The sequence below is a fragment of the Argentina silus genome, assembly GCF_951799395.1.
Source record: "Argentina silus genome assembly, chromosome: 21".
Taxonomy (NCBI): domain Eukaryota; kingdom Metazoa; phylum Chordata; class Actinopteri; order Argentiniformes; family Argentinidae; genus Argentina; species Argentina silus.
Window position 1 is genome coordinate 13305311 of NC_139675.1, and position 21315 is coordinate 13326625.

At 45.9% G+C, this 21315-nt stretch overlaps 2 protein-coding genes across 3 annotated transcripts; both read left to right on the plus strand.

Annotated features, from left to right (window-relative positions):
- The first annotated feature begins 29 nt into the window (after positions 1–29).
- mogs (mannosyl-oligosaccharide glucosidase) lies at positions 30–6819 on the plus strand. 2 transcript variants are annotated; one of them, XM_083692929.1, is made up of 5 exons: positions 30–81; positions 841–1203; positions 2038–2261; positions 2532–2725; positions 3670–6819. In XM_083692929.1, exons 2-5 carry the CDS (start codon positions 849–851, stop codon positions 5438–5440), a joined length of 2544 nt encoding a protein of 847 aa, XP_083549055.1. In that variant the 5' UTR covers positions 30–81; positions 841–848; the 3' UTR covers positions 5441–6819. The 2 variants fall into 2 exon arrangements, with proteins under 2 accessions (XP_083549055.1, XP_083549054.1); XM_083692928.1 differs by having other exon boundaries at positions 38–81; positions 837–1203.
- Positions 6820–17603: 10784 nt separating this feature from the next.
- Positions 17604–19517, plus strand: LOC310821285 (early growth response protein 4). Its single transcript, XM_083693263.1, has 2 exons — positions 17604–17784; positions 18045–19517. Exons 1-2 carry the CDS (start codon positions 17628–17630, stop codon positions 19370–19372), a joined length of 1485 nt encoding a protein of 494 aa, XP_083549389.1. The 5' UTR covers positions 17604–17627; the 3' UTR covers positions 19373–19517.
- Positions 19518–21315: the final 1798 nt, after the last annotated feature.

A 21315-nucleotide genomic window follows, 5' to 3' on the forward strand; every position in this document is an offset into this window, starting at 1 on the left:
TGTACACGTCAGTGCTTCACGAAAACGAGGCGAGTAGGAAGTAGTGCGAATTATGTGCAGCTGAGAATCATCTATAGTAAGGTGGGTATTTACATTACTATCACAGTATTGCACGGCATTTATCGAAATTCAGATGTCAATTCATGCTGTGACTGAGACTGTTACAGACTGTTCTTATAAACCCAGGTAATACGTGCCACAGTGACGTTAGTGTGCCACTGCTGGTGTGCGGACCCATATCCAGTTAGCATGGTGGTAGCTAGCTGGCTTGCCGTGGCATAGCTATGCTGTAGTGTAGTTTGTGAGAAATAAGAAACACTACAATGTAACGGTTTTTGAAAGGTGGTCTCTGTTAATGTCCTGTAGCCATGCACGTCTCTTCGTCAGTGACCATAAAGGAAGGGCACCATGCATGTGTATGGAGCTAGCTCTATGCTGCTAAGCCTTGAGATTTGTTTGTGGCAGGTGCATATTCAATAGTACACGCTTGGGTTACCATTTCCAATTCTAGGAACTGTGAATATCTGTTTCTTATGATCTTGCAACCTAGGTCTAGCTGGTCAGTATTTTTGCTTGATAAGATATCTACCCCATACAATATAGTAACATGAAAAGACATGGCTTAAAGCAGTACAGTACATCATACATATATGCCATTTAGCTGACACTTTTATCCAAAGCGACTTACATTACAGTGTGTGCACACATTTCAGTATATATGGTCCCAAGATACACTTGCCAACTGCATCGCATGACCCGATTATCACTCAAATAAATTTTTTAGACTCTCCTAATTGCTTCCACTGTACCATGTGTGATTTCCCTAATGTCCCCAGTCAGAGAAGGGAATGATGGGCAGGCAGCGGAAGAGGGTGGTCACTGGCGATGCCGCCCCCCTCCCAAGGAAAGATGAGAAGCCGGCCACCCTGCAGCACAAGGAGAAGAAGAAGAAGAAGGTGGATGTTGGGAAAATCTTCATCAACATCTCCATCGGCCTCTGCATCTTCAGCCTCATTTGGTTCTTCTACGCCCTCTATATGAGGTCTTCGCTGGCCAAGCGGGTAGTGACTCTGCACCATTCTCCGCGTGTCCTGGATGCCAACAGCTCCAGTGCTGACGTGGCCCCTGAGAGGTTCTGGGGGTCCTACAGGCCCCAGGTCTATTTCGGGATGAAGACCAGGAGCCCCAAGTCTGTCGTCACAGGTATGTAAGACACTGGTCTCTCTGTTTATTCGCAAATGTATATATTGTCTTGGCAATTCCACGGTAACAAAATGTCCCTGGGACTCAATTTTTCACTCAACATATGCCAAGCAAAAACCTTTGATAGCAACGTTTAACGATACAACTCTATGCACAAGGACCACTTCTAACAATTCCAACTGGAAATAACACATACTTTAAGAACTGTACAGTATAACCACATTTCCCCACAACTCTCTTAAATATGTCAAAATTAAGATTAAAATGTCTGCAGAAAGAGTGGGAAAGTTGCAAATATCTATTTTGGTTTTTGAGCTACAGTAAGTGAACAGAATGACTAAATGGGTCCCCTACAGAAATGCATCATTTCTTGATTTGAATGTCATTCATTAGACGCTTTCCATATGTTTGACCAGAAGTCAAAGCCTTTGCTTATTCCTATTTTTATGATGGAAGATGGTTGAGGAAATGTAGGGATAGGGACATTTCTGACTTAATTTCCATAAAATATGGACTCCTAGACACCCAATTTGATATGCTCTGATGGATTTCACATTTTGATCCTCATGGGCCCTTTTACACTGAACTGCCCTGAATATTTCTATGGTGAGTAGAGAGAGCATAGTATTTTTTTAAGGTTAGGGTTTTTTAAGGTTACAATATTGTGCTGATGCTCCCTTGTGTCTATAATCCCAAATGGTAAAATGTTGGCAAATTGCAGGCTAATGTCTTGTCACCTACCAGTACAGGTTGGATCCTATCTAAATGCATAGCCAACCATGCTAACCTGTTAGCTACTTTACTGTGTTGTTGATCCATGTCTCTCTGTACCAGGCCTGATGTGGATGCGTCAGTTCTCCGAAATGGATGTGAACCTGAGGCACACCTGTGAGCAGGGCGACCGTCTCCAGGGATACGGCTGGCTGATGCATGACGGCCTCAGTTTCGGCGTCCAAGAGATCAGAGACAGCGATTTCACCCTCACCACTGAGTTTGTTAAGAGGCAGGGCGGGGAGCACGGTGGAGACTGGACCTGGAGGATCACAGCCAAACAGCATGTGAGTCAACCCTAATTCACACTATAGAGCAAAAGTGAGCTGGGGCTGTACCAGGCTGGCCTCGTTACATGTCCTCCATAGGTGCTGAAACAGATGGAATGGGCATTGTGAAAGGAAATAAACTGAGCCGGCACAAAACGGTTTGGGTCAGCCCTGTAGTGTGTAAAGCCACTATAAGAGGACTACACAGTAAACATGGGACTTCCTGGTTAAATGAGGTTTGGATAGAATTAAACAAAATAAAAATGTGTTTGTTTTCCCCTCCTCCAGAGTTCCGCTCCTCACGCGCCAGTCATCTCTCTGATGTTCTATGCCGCCGCGGACACGCAGGGTTCCCTCGAGGCTCACGTGGAGGAGAGGAACCGTCTGGGCTCCATCACAGGGTTCTCCGAGGAGCTGGGGAACTTCAAGATCACCTTCCGCAAGCCTGTCGCCGGGGAGTCCTCCAGTGCCAAATACGCCAGGTACTCACTGAAACAAGGCCTCCCCACCTCATCTCCTCTCCTTTACCTGCACTGATCTGAAAACCAAGCATACTTTAAGCAACATGGTGTAGTATACCTATCTACCAGGGATAGTGTAAGCAACGTGGTGTAGTATACCTATCTACCAGGGATAGTGTAAGCAATGTGGTGTAGTATACCTATCTACCAGGGATAGTGTAAGCAACATGGTGTAGTATACCTATCTACCAGGGATAGTGTAAGCAATGTGGTGTACTATACCTATCTACCAGGGATAGTGTAAGCAATGTGGTGTACTATACCTATCTACCAGGGATAGTGTAAGCAATGTGGTGTAGTATACCTATCTACCAGGGATAGTGTAAGCAACATGGTGTAGTATACCTATCTACCAGGGATTTGCCTTCACTGGCCTAGCTCCCTCCTGTCAGTGCAGATGAAGGAGAGGAAGCCTCTTTTGACAATTGAGACACACACGTCCTCACATGATGCATGCACAATAAAGGATTAGCCTGTGTACTGTATAAAAGGACAGTTTACCTTTGTGAAAAATGCCAGTGTATTGTCAATATGCCTTTTACATTGGCATTCACTGAATACAATGTATTTAGAGAGAATGCCCATGGCAATAAATGCAACAATAGTCCCAAGGTGAATAAGGCGTCAAAAGAGCACATAAACGGTGCACAAAGTATCATTCATGACTAAATGCATGAATAAATAATCTGACGTACAAGCCGTAAAGGTTTTCATCGCCTCATGAAAAAAATGAATGAAGTCATGTCAAGAGGAGCGATATCCTAACAAAGAAACAAAACACTGCATGGCATAATAGAAGCCAGAAAAGACAATGGAAGAGTAACTAGGGAAAAAGTTGACAGGCAAATAGTGTAACAATTCAACTGCCAAGACAGAGTTTGACTGAAGTCTCTCTGCCTCCTCAGCTACAATTACCTCCAGGCTGTGACCCCGGGCCTGGAGAAACTGACGGACATCGTAAGGAACAGCCTGAACCGCCGCTTCGTCTACAGCCCCCCCTCAGGCGAGAAGCGGCAGTACATCGCCGTGGACACCTACAAGCCCGCCCACCACCAGCAACAGCAGAAACCCCAGGACTCCCGCAAGGAGAGCGACTTTGTGCTCCACCAGGTCACCGTCCAGACTCCCTTCCAGATCGAGGTTCTGTTCGAGTCTGGAAGCTTCCGCAACCGGCCGAACCAGCTTGTCAGGGAGGCCATGACGGAGGAGCTGGAGAAGAGGAAGGCGTCGTTCGACCTGAAGTTTGAGAAGACATTCGGCCTCCAGGGCAAGGGCCTTAGCCAGGCCCAGGTCAAGTTCAGCAAGGCCGCGCTGAGCAACATGCTGGGCGGGATGGGCTACTTCTACGGCCAGTCTGTGGTGCAGTCCCACTACAACGAGTACCCACTGCTCTATCCCGAGGGCGCCCTGTTCACCGCTGTCCCCTCCCGCTCCTTCTTCCCCAGGGGTTTCCTATGGGACGAGGGCTTCCACCAGCTCCTGCTCAGCAAGTGGGACCCCCAGGTGACTAGGGAGGCTACAGCCCATTGGCTGGACCTCATCAATGTGGAGGGCTGGATCCCCCGTGAGCAGATCCTGGGGGACGAGGCTCGGAGCAAAGTCCCTGCAGAGTTTGTGGTGCAGCGGAACGAGAACGCCAACCCGCCCACCCTCTTCCTGGCCCTGCAGGAGCTTGTGGAGCAACTCTCGGCCGACCCGGACGACACGTCCTCTCAATTAACCTTGCCCTTCCTCCGCAGGCTCTACCCGAGACTCCAGACCTGGTTCGAGTGGTACAACACCACACAGGCTGGGCCTTTACCAAACTCTTACCGCTGGAGGGGCCGGGATAAGGACACCAACCTCTTCCTCAACCCCAAGACGTTGACCTCCGGGCTGGACGATTACCCGCGGGCCTCGCACCCCTCCGTGGAGGAGCGCCACGTGGACCTGCACTGCTGGATGGCCCTGGCCTCGGGGATCATGGCCAGCGTGGCTAAGCTGCTCGGAGAGCCCCACCAGGAGTACGAACGCACCCACCAGGTCCTCAGCGACAACGACCTGCTCAGCCAGCTCCACTGGTCGGACCAGCTCCGGGCCTTTAGTGACTACGGGAACAACACAGAGGCCGTGTCTTTGCAGCAAGAGAAGGTGTACGTGCCCCCGGGGCAGCCCCGGCACCAGTTCCCCGTGGCGCGTCTGGTGCGCTCCGTGCGCAGGGCCCCCAAGCTGCAGTACGTCAACGCGCTGGGCTACGTCAGCCTGTTCCCCTTCCTGCTGCACGTCCTCACCCCCGACTCTCCCAAAATGGAGCACGTCCTGAGGGACATGCGGGACTCGGACAAGCTGTGGACTCCCTACGGCCTGCGCTCGCTCTCCAGGGCCGACCCGCTCTACATGAAACGCAACACGGAGCACGACGCTCCCTACTGGCGAGGACCCATATGGATCAACATCAACTACCTAGCTGTCCGGGCGCTGCACCACTACGGCAACGCGGAGGGGCCATATCAGGAGAAGGCTGCTGCCCTCTACCAGGAGCTCAGGACTAATATCATCAATAACGTTTACAGACAGTATGCAGAGACGGGGTACATATGGGAACAGTACAACGACAGCACAGGCAGGGGGCAAGGGAGCCACCCCTTCACTGGCTGGTCAGCTCTGACTGTTTTAATGATGGCTGAACAGTACTGACACTGCCCATCTACATGTTTGGCTAGTGTCCAGAGAACCCCTAGCACCCTTCTCCTTATACTCTTGTGTAGATTTGAGAGGATCGGATAGGAATAAGCAAGATGGTAGTCGTAAATAACGACACCCTTGGATGCTTTCGAATACTTTTAACGACTTTTTCCTTACTCTGCAACATTTGAAGCTCATTTCCTTAATCCCTTACACCGTTTCTAACGGCCGTTATTACGGCTGCCGGTCCGAAAGCTCCGGCGTCGACTCGCGAGGAAGGGAAGGTTCCTTCTGTTTAGACAGGGTATCCAAATGCAGCTGCATTTTTTACCATCCTTTGTCTCTCATTCTTATCGTAGCAGATATACACAAGTGTCAAGAGAGAAGATGCTGGGGGATGTTTCTGGACAGGGCTCCATCTCAACTAGCGTTTTGTATGATGTTCTCTTAAAGGTGCCATTTTACCCCCCCCCCTTCTCCCTTGAATGTCGTCTGATTTTGTTGATTTATGATTCAGAAATGAAATTATGGAAATCCAATGTCTCAATCTTTTTCTCTGTGTTTTGTAAAACTGATGTTTTGTCTAGAACTCATGTAAAGCTCTGTTTGAATACGCCACCTATTTGTCCATGAGCTTCCTAAGTGCCGTCCAAGTGCTCCCGGAAAGCAGCAATTAATTTCAGAGTAGAAATTATTCAGTTGGTTCCATCGGGAAGGGTTCAAATCCCAAACCATGCCCCTCTACTGGGGTACGGAAGTCAAGTTTCCTTGTTGACCCCACGACAAATAGCTTACTGATAGCCACTTTTTCGACATTCACTGTTGTTATTTCTGTTTCAATAAACATTTTCATGAGTTTGGGGTGTTATTATCAAGAATAGTTAACTCTCCTCACCATTAATCACCTGCATTATAGTTTAAAAAAACAAACAATTGTACTCCACTGGGAAACTCTTCGGAAACCCCCATTGGAAACTGTACTTCCGTACCTCAGGGGTGTGGCCACTGTGGAACGTCTCTATGTGAGGGTCTACATCAAGGCCTGGTACAGGATGGCACGATTGTGTCTTAAGAATTAGCTGGTCCTTGAGGTAACTTTGTTACTGGTTGCTTTAAGTCCTAGCCAAGCTTATATGAACCGGTGAAATAAGTTTACTTTGCCCAAGTGTTGCACTTCAAAGAGAAATGTTTTCACAGTCTCCTGTCATTTTTGGCAATGCAAAGATGATGACAAAAAAAAAAAAATAACAAAAATCTTGAAAACCACCACTAGCAGCAGACTTTCCATGCGCAAGACTTGAATTTGACAGCCAGGAAATAACATTGAGTCATGTTGTGGCATTGATTTGTTATGTGCTCTGTGAGAAAGAGTATAAAAACTTCACACCTGATTTTGTGTTGACTACTGATGTTGTTTTCTTTTTCAACATTGCCTGCAGAAAGAATGACTCCCCTTTGTAGAAATTACAGTTACAGAATATGACAGTTTTGTGATGTACAGTACTCTAGTCTCTATTTATGGTAAAACAGTCAGTAGATTTGTGAGTAGAAACCAATTAACCCTTATCTTAAAGGGCCTTCTTTAGCTATTACTTACTGAAAAATCTTTCCTGGATTCCTAGCGTCCTTGCCTCCTCAAAACTAAGTGGAGGAGAAGGTCTGAGCTTCCTCTCCTCAGCCCTTTTCCTCCGATGCATTTTTAGGACGCGAGGAGAGAGTACGCAAGGAATCAAGGAAAGAAACTTCAGCCATTGAAGTGTCAGAGCTGGGTCCTGATCCTTTGTCAGGTCTGCGAAGGACAGCGGTTGACGTCAATCCACAGGTGATCATTGTTTCTGCAGCGCCTGGTAACCATGGCAAGGTGTTGTTGTTAGGGCCTGATGCTAAATTGGTTAAGATGAAAACTGAGAGGCCTTGGAGGGAGTGCATTGGTGTCAATGTCTTTTCACATGTAGACACACACACACACACACACAGAGGGGCATACAAAAGCTATATTTTGATTATTTCCCTCAGTTCAACATAAACAGCACCTTGACAACTGCATTCACTGAATGAAGGCCTCTGTGACCCTGGGTCCAAACCTTTGTATCTCCCATATAGCTTGTTGGAATCTAAGGCGGTTTGAATAGAGAGAGCAGTTCCAAGGCCGCGCATGGCACAGTGAGGTTGCCGGGCTATAAATAGGCCTGCAGTGCTCAGGAAAGCAGCAGTAGTCTAGGTACAAAAAGTACAGATTGTGGAAGAGAAAGGTAGAAAAAGCTGTACATGATGTCACATCGTCATATCAGCGAGCAATGACCAAGAAACAGAAATAATGAGTTTGGGGGGGGGGGGGGGGGGGATTGTGGAAATCGTGGAAATTGTCCATTCCAAACCATAAGCACTGTCTGTGTGTTTTGTCATTCATTGAGAGCACTGCTTGATTGTCGGATTGTCGTCGATAGATGTGATACAAGCCCTTAACATTTTCGGTTTAGATGAATTATCCAATCTGAGTGGTGTGGTGTGTGACCTCACTGTGGTTAACCAATAGGGAGATGTGTCAGAGGCCCCGGGGCAGAGGTCAGGACTCAGGGGTCAGTGTGATGCTGCTGGGGTCTTGTTGGTGACGAAGGCCCAGGGTCAATTTGCCCCTAGGTGCTGATCTAACCCTAAATCCAAACCTTAACCATTAAATTGAAGAGAATAAAAAAAAAAAAACAAGATCAGCACCCAGGGGCAACTTTACCAGCAGTGGGGTGACGTAGTTCCAGCGTTTGACCCTTTCACCTGGTGAGGCAGAGCATATCATCATGGGACCAGGGCGTGAATGATGCAGTACATTAGCCAGAACCATTCTCTCTCTCACTCTCTCTGTCTCTCTTTCTCTCTTTCTGTCTCTGTCTCTCTCTCTTTCTCTCTGTCCTTTTCTCTGTCTCACATACACAGAGGAAATGTATTCCACATCCCCTCAAAGCGACTGCAGTCAGAAAATGCATTTATTCCTTTGAAGAGCGCGGCCCGATCTGTGCGACTAAAGCACTCACGGCGCCATCCACCCCCCCCCCCCCCCCCCCCTCGCCCAAGACCCCTTTTCCACGCTCAAATGGGATAATAGCCTAACAGTATCAGCGCCAACTAATGTGACTGCATAAACAGATGAGTCAGGCCGGTATTCAACGCCACGTTGTCTGGCTTCCATTTGTAAGAGCCTCCTATGGCCCAACTGAAAAGGTGAATATTTGCGACTACCCCAGGCCCACCAATAGTCCATCGTGATGTGGCGGTGGCATGCAAACAGTATACCGTACAATATCAACAAAAAGCAATAGACTGAATTTCAGTTCTTGGATTGAAAATATTACCGCCTGGTTTTACCACCCTACCGATATTAAGCCTACTCGACTAACGACGTTTTCCCTTTTGAGTAGCTTGAATTTCAATTCCTAGATTTAATAGAGTTTGTTTTAATATAAGGAAATGAGTGTACATCTCTGGAGAGTGTCAATGAAGTAGCTGGGAATAGTCCCCTCCAGCAGTCAGCTCTCCACAATGTAATTACTGCTAAGTTATGCTAGAGGGAGCTAATTATTAAGCCTTTTCTGGTGATGGTGATGGAGAGAGCAGTTATTGTGAATACAACTGAGCTTTACTTACAGTACAATAGAGAAGAGCCTTACACCAAAGCGGCGGGGTAATTATTTTTAATAGATCAATTTGGGTGATAAAGGGAGGCAAGGAGTATTACAGTCTTATTGTTTTAGAGGGAGCTATGTCAGAAGCTTTGTCCTGGGGGGTGATATGGTAATGTGTGAGGAAACCTCCTTATCTCTCCACTGACACATAATTGCAGAGGTTAACCTGGTCTAGAAGCTCACACTATGACGTTGGGTTTTGTTTGTGTGTGTGTGTGTGTGTGTGTGTGTGTGTGTGTGTGTGTGTGTGTGTCTGTCTGTGTGGATTCCTTGTGCCCCGTGGCTAAAGAGTAGGCTACTCTCCCCCCACCCCCACCCCCACCCACCCCCCGCTCTCTCTCCCTCACAAACACTTTAGCTCGCCGCGCAATGATGTCAACCGTTCTGCCGTTGACGCTGAAACACAAACGGACACCCTGGTGGCGCCTCGGTGCTTGCATCACTCCTCTCTCCCAGGGGAGCCTGGGATATCGACAGACGCAAGAGCGCAAAACGTGTCCTGTCCTCACCCGTTGGCACAATAACAATCCCCCCCCGCCTACCCCCACCGCGCTCCTCCCCTCCCTATGAGGTATCATCGACAAACGGCTCTTTCTCATCTTGTACGGGTAGAACTCCCACCCGGCTGCCACCCCTCTCAGCACGCACCCACCCACCCACCCCATGGGTGGCCCTCCCTGAGTCCCCTCATAGCTCAGTGCCTCTGCCTCTCTCTCTCTCTCTCTCTGTGTGCCTCTCTCTCTCTCTCTCTCTCTCTCTCTCTCTCTCTCTCTCTCTCTCTCTCTCTCTCTGTCTCTCTATCTCTGTCTCTCTCTCTTTCAGGGGTGGCCCTCCCTGAGTCCCCTTATAGCCCAGTGCCTCTGCCTCTCTCTCTCTCTCTCTCTGTGTGCCTCTCTCTCTCTCTCTCTCTCTCTCTCTCTCTCTCTCTCTGTCTCTCTCTCTTTCAGGGGTGGCCCTCCCTGAGTCCCCTTATAGCCCAGTACCTCTGCCTCTGCCTCTACCTCTGCCCAGTACCTCTGCCTCTACCTCTCGCCCCCCCCCAAAGCCTGCATTCCAGTACCCACCCAGTAGCCGGGCCTCTCTTAACCCCCCCCCCGCCCATCCCCGGCCTCCTCTGTGGTGTTTGGTTTGGTTATGTAAGTCCGGAGCTGTATAGCTCTATAAATAGGTTCACCCAGGATCTTTTGTCTTTACCTGCTCTTCTCTCTTATAGCCCGACCAGTTTTTATTTCTGGAGAGAGAGCGTTAGAGCCTCGTGTGGGAAAAAAAAAAAAACGCTGCCTTGTAGACCTGCTGTTACCATAGTTACTTTTGTTAGCAGCGAGCTCTTCACACAGTCGTCTGTTTCCTCCGAAAAAAAAAAAAAAGAAAAGCCCTGCGAGGTTATTTGTTTGAATTGATTTATGCTTTTTTGTTTTCTTTTCGCCTTTTTTTTTTTTATGATGATCGTGCAAGGCGATGACAAAAAAAGCAGTTGTTATTGAATTACCTTGCGAGCGGCCAGCTGTCACGATGTCATAGTTTCACCCCCCCCCCCCCCCCCACACACACACACCCCCGGGGGCATCTCGTTGTGTTTTTGTCATACATATCAAAAAAATAAGACTGCGTCAAACTGAAGTCAATATCTGTGTGTTTGCAGAGTCTTTGGCAAAAAGTGGCAGATGAAACAGTCTTCAACGTGACGACTCTTTTGGTTCCATTCTGATTTTGAATGGAGCAGAGGGTTTGACGAGGGGTGGATAGATTTGCTAGACAGTGTTGTGTGAGCCTTCATGGCCTTCGGGGTAGAAGCTGTTCCATCTCGCAGAGAAAATCATACAGACCAAGTATGCTCCTATTATCTCCTGACACAACATAATCCCTTGTTGTACCTTGGATTTTTCTCTGACGTTTTTTCTTTTTTTTCCCCAGATACACTTCAGAGTCGTTTTCATGGAAGGCAGCTCAAACTGTGCTAAATAAGTATTCTGAACCCTGGATAGAATACTTAGTTGGGGGGTAGCATAACGGTGTAGGCTATCATTTCACTGTTACATTCCGCTGGTTACACATCAAAAGCGCCAGAGCCGCTAAGCCATTAGGTAACTCCAGGTAGCTGGAGACCAGCCCAGGATCTGAGCCCAGTCAAAGTGCTCTCCAGCTAGGATCCTCCTGCATAGAGGAAGGCAAGGTAGGGGCTACGGGGGTGGGGGGGTGTGTGTGTGTGTGTGTGTGTGTGTGTGTGTGTGTGTGTGGGGGGGGGGGGGGTCGCTGTGTGTGTGGGGGGGAGTCCGGATGGGAAGGGAGGCTTTGAGAACCACTGGAATTGCATCTGCTGGAGCCCCCTCCACAGTCACGATCGGAGAGAAGGGAGCGCGGCTCTGATCTCTTCCCTGCAGGAGATGCGAGGGAAACGGATGGCCGGGGTGGGGTCGAGGTGGGCGAGCATTGAGCTTGGGTGTATTTTTGGAACACAAGGGAAACCTGCCACACCAACAGCAGCACAGAAGGGCCTTGTACCGGGCTTCCCTCACCCTCACCCACTCCCACACTAAGCACATACACACAGAGAGAAAGGGAGAGAAAGGGAGAGAGAGGAGATAGCTTCTCCTGCAAAAGGAAAAAAAAACACACTTCCGCTCCTTTTCTCTCTCTCTCTCTCTCTCTCTCTCTCTCTCTCCCTCTTCATTGCCCAGTGTTTGAATGATGGTATATGTAACGATGCGTGGCCCAAAGAGAGAGAGAGAGAGAGAAAGAGAGAGGGAGAGGAGGGAAAAAAAAAAAAAACAGGAAAAAAAAAACTTGGCAGCTGAGGCGAGCATCTTGTATTTATAGCGATTCGTGTTTCCGGCAGAGGTTTCTCCGGTGTTAGCACTCCCAATCCGTTTTTTTGCGGTCGCTTAACAGCCCTTTTGTATGATATCCCTGTTTTTAGACAGAGATGTTCCCTCATCCGTCGCCTTCGGGAGGGATTGTAGATGTGGGACATGTTGTCAGAAAATGTGTTGTGGGGGGGCGTACGGATATCTCCTGATCTTCTTACCACCCTGCCTTTGGTGGGATTGCTCCAAAAAACCCCTCAGCATCTGATCCGGGGAATTCAGTTGCATTGGTGAATAAACTACATAAGCTGTTGCAGCTCTTGAGTCTGAATATTTGTATGTGTGTGTGTGTGTATGTGTATATATATATATATATATATATATATGCAGTATGATTGAATAAATGCATTTCATTACCATATAGACGGCACAGCGGAGCTGAATATTTGCATTTTCAGTACATTGCATCTATTAGGAACTCTATAACCTATGCAGAAATTCAAATGACAGCAGATGTTCTGCTTACTTGATGGATTCGTACATGGCACTTTGGGGTTGGCCAAAGAGCACAGACCGTCACTGTGACTGTGCGTAGAAGTGACCGGAAGATTTTTCCGAATGTGTCCTGCTGCTTTTCCATCCCCCAGATCATACCCTTTAACGATGATGATGGACAGCATTGATTAGCTCATTCAGTTATCACCTTGTCGATAAGCATACAGTATGTGACAGACAGGGTTCAAACCTGGGTCTCCTGCGTGGAAGACCCGAGTGTCTACTATTAGACCAAGAGGAGTGTCTCAGACGGGCTACCCATCACAAGAGTGGGATTCCAAGCCACCTCCGCTCGCTACATATAGGCCTGGCTCTGCAGCATACTCAAGGAGAATTTCAAGGGGAATTCATAATGTCATATTGTTATTGCAGGGGAAGTTTGTTAGTCAAGACATTAATATGAGTGTGAGTATGAGAATATATGTGATCCAGGTCTACAGTATATCACGCTATTATATTCCACTTCTCAACTTAAAGGTTGACATATTTAACCGAAATGTCTCTTGAGCATGGAAATATGTCCTTTCATCGGTGCTGTTTTATCTTGGAGCCATCGCCACCACTTTGATGCGCTTTGAAGTCAACATCGTCGTTAAAAGACACAACCACGCGACGTCGTGTTATAGGCGACATCCTTTTTTTTTTTTTTGTCAAACCTTTAGTTTTTCATGAACGGAATAAGAAAGCACTTTTACTCTAGCACTCTAGCACAATGACAAACCACGATGCTTTCATTAAGCTTTTACAGGTACGGCGTTTAGCCTTGTGAAATAATAACACTGAGTGGTGCCATTATATAAATCCATTACTTCGCCCTGTGGTATTTGGCAGAGGAGAGAGGTTAGCGGCACTCCATTTAGTTATCACAACAGCGTCTCGGTGAGGCTGAACTCTGTGTGATCAGATATGTTTTAATAGGCCGAAGATTACTGGAAGACGTCTCTCCTGGAGACGAAACATTTCGGGGCCTAGAATTAGAGCGCATCGCTGAGGTGAAAACGATTTGTTCCGGAGAGAATGTCAACGCGGCGCTGACTGGCAGACAGATAGAAGGAGCGCATTAGGCCATTTTCATAACTTAAAAGGGGGGACGCGGAGTGCTCTCTCTCCATATGCAGTTATAGAAACGATTTGCAAATCCTTCCTCTGATCGTTAGCATTTGTGTAAAAAAAAAAGAAAAAAGACCTTAGGAGAACAAATGCATATTACTGAAGGATCAACTATTTGCATTAAGTTGATATTGGTTTGCTTACTTCTAGTCTAACGTCCTTGAAAAAATATATTGTTTTCTAGATACCCCAATGTTCCTTTTTGTTTAGAGCAGGCTGTGTGGTTTACCTCAGGCCTATCCATTTGACCATGTGTATAGGCTAGTTTGCAGTAGACTACAATGTGCATTCGCTTAGGTCTATTACATGTAGCTAATATGCTTCATGTGAAAACGTCAGGTAATGCGATAGAGTTTTGATAGCCTTTAGACCTAGACCTATAGTTTAGACCTATAGTTTAGACCTAGACCTATAGTTTAGACCTATAGTTTAGACCTATAGTTTAGACCTATAGTTTATACCTATAGTTTAGACCTAGACCTATAGTTTAGACCTATAGTTTATACCTATAGTTTAAACCTAGACCTATAGTTTAGACCTATAGTTTAGACCTAGACCTATAGTTTATACCTATAGTTTAGACCTAGACCTATAGTTTATACCTATAGTTTAGACCTAGACCTATACTTTAGACCTATAGTTTAGACCTAGACCTATAGTTTATACCTATAGTTTAGACCTAGACCTATACTTTAGACCTATAGTTTCAGACAACCGTTTGATGCGGGCGCTAAATCAGCACCGGTGCTGTCCGTGGTGCTGAAATACCCACAGAGGCACTTCAGCCATGACAGAGCTCATCGATAGCTCATTCACAGTAGGCCCACACATTGAGTTCACCCTCCAAACCACGTTCACTATGGTGCCTAACATTTCTATAGGCCTATGTGAACACGGCCTATAAATGGACCCAGCTAGATGTGCTGTTTGGTTTGTTTATTTGAAATGCCATCGGGGTACAGCTGGGATCAACCACTGAACACTCCGGGGGTCTCATCGATTCCCTGACCTGGCACAGGCCTGAAAGGCCAGCCTTTGGACTGAGTATTTGGTAGTTTGCCAGTCACTTTTGCCAAAAGACTAGAGGAAGTGACTGACAGAAAAACTGTTTGGTTGGCGCACAGCGTGTCTGGAAGCAATTAGGCGTATACCAGCGAGGGGTTATCCCAAGTTGCATTTAGAGCTGAAAACAACATCTAGGCTACCTCTCCCGCCCACATGTGCACAGTGGGGCCATGACATTAAACTGGTGCGAGTTTGAATTAGCAGCTAAGCAAGAAATAACAATAAGAAATAACACATTCAGGAACATTGTCCCCATCGCCCTGCACAAAGAGACGACAAGGCCACTCTTCGGATCATACGGTCATGTTCTGTCGCTTTGGGAAGTCATTCCATGCAGTTTCTCTTTGAGCTTAATGTTGTCTTACTCATCCATAGACCATGACCATGTAGTTAATAGGCTCGTGTTAGCACGTGTTTCTAGAAAAGCCTGTTGTCGAACTTGCAGAAGTTTAACTGTTGAGCTGTGCCGTAGCCTATTATACCAAATATGAGCTTTGGTCGAAATGGAAAGTTCTGTTTGTATTTCAGTTTAAGAGAACTCAATCGCTCCCTTTTTAACCACATCATTGTTTGTGTCGGTTAATTTGCATCGATACGATAACAAGCTAGGCCTGTAGTACGACACTCCATGATTGAAACTGATCCGCCTCGTTGGTAACATCACCCTCGGATGAGGGAATGTTGTCTTTATTTGTTTTAATGAGCCTTCTGAAACGTGTCGGCTGCAGAGAACATTACAGTTTTTCTCCATTGTATACACATAAGAAATGGAACTATGCACACAAGTCTGAAAACTTGAAGCTCATGTATCAACAAGACTCTAGACTGCTAAACTCTAAGCACAATTCCATTGTTTTCACTCAAATAGAAATTCTAAATCACATTTTTGCAAAACTCTAAGCACAAATCGCATCATTTAGCACACTTTGTTCACCTGGAAAACTCTGGCCTTCAAAATGCCACAGGCTAATGACCAATTGGTCTCTCTCACTTCTCACCTGTTCAAACTCTATTGGCAAAACACTTCAATCATGCGTCAGAGCATAAAAGAGGCAAGGCGAGCCAATATGTCGAATGAAACCCGCACAACTTTGATTGACCAAGTACTCAATCATGGCCTAACAATGACCGAAGCTGGGCAGCGAGTCCAGCCGAATTTGAGCCGCTTCACGGTGGCCTCAGTTATCCGGGCATTTAGAGATGAGAATTGATAAGTAACCACTTCAGGAGTCTTCTATACTCTCTACAGTAATTACAGTCATGTAACTTTATGGTTTCTATGGATATCTACAGGGCTTAGAGAAATGTATAGTGTAATGTTGTTTTGTCTTACGTTTATGGAATATGTGTGTAGCCTATAGTGTATAAACTTTTCACAGACGCTTCTTCCCCCGCTGCTTGGCCAGGGAGAACATCGCAGGCGATGTAGATGAGGTCCTCTGCCCTGATTAGCATCGGAGGCAGGATGCGGACTGATTTACATGTAGAACTGTTTCATTTTATATTTTTATTTTTTTGTGGGCCAACGAAAAACTATTTTTTTTTTGCAGTCAGTTCGGTCAGCTGAACATTTTACTGTATTACAGGAAAAAACTAATATTTGCTTTGTTACCTTTTTTATTTGTGCTCTGATTTCATCATTACATCCCCAGAAAGACAGTCGAAACATTTTCTTACTGTAGTGTTTTTCATTTTACTTATCAGTGCAATTACTGTAAGTTTTGCCAAAATAGGTAACATTTGTGTATTCTCAGAACTCTAACAATGTTGCAGTATCAACTATAAGTTTACAGTTTGACTCTGGGAAGCTGGGTTGTGAGTTTAGCCCAATTGGAGATCATTGGATAGACAGATGTGCATTGTATCCTATTCTGATACAATGATTGTGTCAATGCAATATTTATATGATGATAATCTCATTATTGTATTACAATATGGCAACAGTCTTTATACTGTATGTACCATAAAATTGCAACCTATTTTGGGACAAAAAAATACCCTAAACTTTGAAAAAGGAGAAAAAGAAAACAATTTCTACACAATTTTATACATTTGAATATGTAACATGGCCTCATGAAGCCAAAACATATATAAACACTATTTAGATGGTTGTGTTATAAGTTTATCACACCAGTGTTTAATTTATGCACTGTAAGAGATATTTATATGATAGCTGTGTGTATCGTTTTGGTGGAAAGAATCAGTTTTGAGAAGAGAGAACAGAGTTTTGACAAACAAGAGTTTGACAAAAAATACAGTTTTTGTCTGTTTAGAGTTTAGAGAAATTTGAGCTATAGTTTCAGGAAACGTGTTTTCAACGATTGGGAAAAACTGTAAACCCTAACCCTAACAGTTCAACACATCAGGATGTATATACAGTATGGTAGCCTTTTGCCTCGTCGACTAAATGCAACAGCACACCACATTATCCTTCACAACAACAGGCGAACATGCTATCGTGTTGATATAGGCCCTGATCCATTGTTATTCTCTCATGAACATATCAGATGGGGTGATCGATGGCTGGCTGTGTGGCTGTTCCTAGCGGATCCGAGCGACTTGTTGCAACGTCAGTATGGTAAGTCTCCTTGTTTGGGGAAGCCCGTCACATCCTCTGTCCATGTATGGGCATGAAGTTTATACGCAGCGGGGAATCCTCTCACTGGAGGTGATGAATGGGGAGGAGGGACGAGCGACCCGACCAAGTGTATATAAGGGGAGAGGAGGGATGCCACTGGTGTGAAATTCACAGCAACAGATAGCCGAAGAGCTGCAAAGCGACGAGACGCACTTTTACAGTATCTGGTCCAAAAAGGAACTCCGATTTATTGGCATATTTATTTCTTTCCTCAATCGACCGGCTTTTTTCGTGGATAATTGACGACACCGTTCGTACAAGGGGAGAGGACATAATTTGCGTTTGCTGTTTTTTTGTGTGTGTGTGACCTATACACTACCTGGGATTGATAAGACTCCAAACTCGCAATCATGCTGAACAACATGGATTTGAACTCGAAAGATTCCTTCTACCCGCAGTTTGAGAATTGCAACAATGCTGCTTTGGGGATGGAAAATAGCGCTCGGAAGGATAACCAGGAGATGTTTGCGGACGCCGAGAGAGGAGCAGCTGCTCAGTTTACCCATGGTGAGTTCGCATTACCGCTGCAGCATATTACAAATCAATATGCATTGAATGACAATATGTCAAATAGCAGTTAAATAGTTGCAATACGTAGTTTTATCGAAAATAAACCATGGTTTTAGTACTAGGTATACATGGTCCTTTACTGTGCATGGTGCATATTACGCATGCATGGTTACATAACGGTGACACGCTTCCTTCGCATTTGATCGGTGCAAAGCATTTGAAATGACACAAAGTTTTCCTTCTGTCTTCTTTCTCAGAAGGAGCACCTGTCACCCTCAAAACGGAGCCCTCCAGCTCCGAGTACGCCTTTAATTCCTGCGAGGGCCCCAAGGCCACCTACCCCTCCTCTCTTGCATACTCCGGCAGCTTCTATGTGGAGGCGTCTCAGGGGGCCCCGTGCAGCACGGAGACGCTGCTCAACATGATCACAGAGATTGTCGGTATTTCCACGTTACCGATCTCCGAAGTTCAGCAAAACGGCACGGGGGCGTCGTACGCGTCGCCTGCACCGGTGGACAGCAGCTTCGGCGACGCGGGGGTCCAGAGGCAGACCTCCACCTGCTCGGCAGGGAGCGCCACCCCGCCCCTTTACTCTCCGGAGCAGACGTGCCCCAGCTACCCCGATGGTCAGGCCGGCGGGCAGGCTCACGATTCGGCTTCCTCTCAGGTGAGCTTTGGCTCCCCTGCTCCAGTCCCCAACCCAAACAGCGTCGAGCCGCAGTCGGAAACTGCGTCTTTCCCCGTTGTGGTCAAGAATGAGTTCGAGAGCAGTTGTTACGAGTGGGGCACATTCAGTAAACCGGACGCTTATTTGGAGACGGGCTTTCATTCAGAAACCTACCCGATGTCCAGTGATTTCCCACCCGACCAACAAGTGGATGTTAAGGAACTCCTAGACTCGTTTTCCCCCATATGCCCCAACCCAGAGATGGAGTTTAAAGTTGAAGGCGGCATTAAACAGGAACAGTGTTTCTCTGACACCTGTTCTCAGAGTTACTCCAGTCCTCTCTACACCAACTACCCTGTCATGGACCTCTCATCTAACCTTTTGAAACCGGGCATTTTCCCCAACTTTGAACTTCAGCCATTGTCGAATCAGTGCGATGCGTCTTACACCTCCCCAGCTGTCCCCAGCACCATCGACTCCATGCTGTATTCCTCCCTCTTGCCAGACTCATTTGCCCAAAGTTACACCCGTGTCCAAAAGCCCCCCCGCGTCAGGAAAAGCCCCGCCGCCTCCAATGGGCCAGCCAAAGAGAAACCGTTCACCTGCCCCATGGAGAACTGCGACAGGCGCTTCTCCCGCTCGGACGAGCTCAACCGGCACATCCGCATCCATACGGGCCACAAGCCCTTCCAGTGCCGTATCTGTCTGCGCAGTTTCAGCCGTAGCGACCACCTCACCACCCACACCCGGACTCACACGGGTGAGAAACCGTTCTCCTGCGACGTATGCGGCAAACGGTTCGCCCGGAGCGACGAGAGGAAACGGCACGGCCGGGTGCACCTGAAACAGAAGGAGAAGATGGAGTTAAAGCCACAGGTGGTCAACGCCTGGCCTTTTACTCTACCCGAGGGCATTTGAAGAGAGATACATTCAGTTGCTGTATGCGCAAACACGACATTCACAATCTTTCCGTCTTGGAAGATTGAAGCTTTGTGAAACAGCTCGTTAGGCTACTGATACCATGTTGATGTCTCAACGTTTGCGGTCGAGTGAACTTGGTTGACTGTCGATGTCGCAGGGAAACCAAGAATAAGGACGGTTTGCAAAAGTATGATTTTGCAAAACGCTGTGAAATGGGTGGCCGCCTTGTGAATCGTTTACGTACTGCTGCTGACTCTCTATGCAAAAATGCATACATACATTGATTGTAAAACCCTCCCGAGTTTACAGCTCAACAGAGACGAAAGTTGTATTTTAGCTGTCACAATCAACAGATTTGGTCCTTTCAAACCAAACCCTGTATTACAGCAGCGTATCTTTATGACTTGCAGTTCAGCACATTGTCAGCTGGACAGCTGCAACCTCCTCGACGTAAAAAAGCCAATAAGAAATGGAACTGCATCGAAAAAGCTGGGATATGTTATTGCACTTATATCTACTTGGAGATAACCTCTTTCAACTTGAGAGTCTTATATTTTATGCTTCGAAGGCTTTTTGTATCCACACACCGCAGTCACATAGGCTAATGGTTCTTATTAAAAATGCATGTTTGTGTTCAGTATTGTTGAATATAGGGAACAAACACTACCGAGTCCTACTCGGAGAGAGAGTGAGATACACTTCGTTTTAGGACATGAATGTAACACATATTCTTGGCTTTGAAGACAAAGCTCTCCATCTGTGCCAAGGTTTTGCGAATTATTTTTGTTTTGCTGTCAGTAATCTCTTGATTGTTCTTTGTATTGTGTTTAAAAAAAAAATTGGTTGAATAATATCATTAAATTGTGAAAGTTTTACCATAAATGGAAAATAAATATATTTGTATGGCTGTACTTACTTTGTATTTTTATAACTGTATATACATATTGCAATTGCCACTGTTTTCCTTTAATTGTTAAAGTGGAAATGCATTTTTAAACTTTAAACACAATGTTTTATGTATGATATTGGAGGGCTGGAATAAGATCATGTTTTAGAGATGGTTATTTGATATCAAATACTGTATATTTCTAAGACACAAGTATAAATGACTCAAAACATAATTTGATTGAACAGCTGATCAGTTTAAAACAACAACCTGTAGTAGTATGTCATCATACTGTCCGTGGCTGGTGTTGTACAATGCCTAGTCAAGCCAGAGTTGACTAAACACCAAAAAAACATTGCTGTTGAGTTATCAGGTAGCACACATTGCTGCGAGTTTCTGTAGTTTTTACTTGGCAGATGAAATGCTGATTTTAGACTTGAGGCATTCCTGATGAAATGTATTCACTTGAGCAAAAACAACAAGGTTAGAACTTGGTGACGTTGTGTCACCAACAGTCAGAAGGAACTGCAAAACGAAAATATTGTTTTAACTCACCTTAAGTTATATTAACTGGTTGGGTATTGAATTTTGTACATAATACACATTTATACAATAATACATTCAACAAATATTGATGTTGTTATTTTTATGAAAATGTTTATGAATAAAATGTTTGGTTTTCTGGATCGCATCTCAAAGACTCGTTTCTATCAGCATGTCCACAGACTTTCCCCTCCTCCCTCATCCTGACCAACCTCCTTACATAATGTGACATCCCCCATCAAAGCATATTATATCGATGACTACTGCGGTTCTTCCGAAAATATACATCCTAACAGGCCACCTGTGGCAGCAGATAGGGTAGCACTAACATTAGACACCATAGCTCTGTCAGAGGATGATTCACTGAGTGAGTCTTTTGACTCAAACACATAAAAGTGAATGCCCTATTACTCAGTGCTGTGATTCCTGTTCCCCCTGACATCAAAGATCTCCCTCCTTCCATCGGTTATAAATCTAGAGATAGCAAGCCTATTGAACACCCCAACTTACA

Excerpts from the sequence above, each read along its gene's own strand:
- LOC310821285 (XM_083693263.1), top strand. The coding sequence starts at position 17,628 with ATGCTGAACAACATGGATTTGAACTCGAAAGATTCCTTCTACCCGCAG. Across the intron at positions 17,785-18,044 it reads AGCTGCTCAGTTTACCCATG|AAGGAGCACCTGTCACCCTC; the intron begins GTGAGTTCGCAT and ends CTTCTTTCTCAG.
- mogs (XM_083692929.1), top strand. The coding sequence starts at position 849 with ATGATGGGCAGGCAGCGGAAGAGGGTGGTCACTGGCGATGCCGCCCCC. Across the intron at positions 1,204-2,037 it reads CCCCAAGTCTGTCGTCACAG|GCCTGATGTGGATGCGTCAG; the intron begins GTATGTAAGACA and ends TCTCTGTACCAG. Across the intron at positions 2,262-2,531 it reads GGATCACAGCCAAACAGCAT|AGTTCCGCTCCTCACGCGCC; the intron begins GTGAGTCAACCC and ends CCCCTCCTCCAG.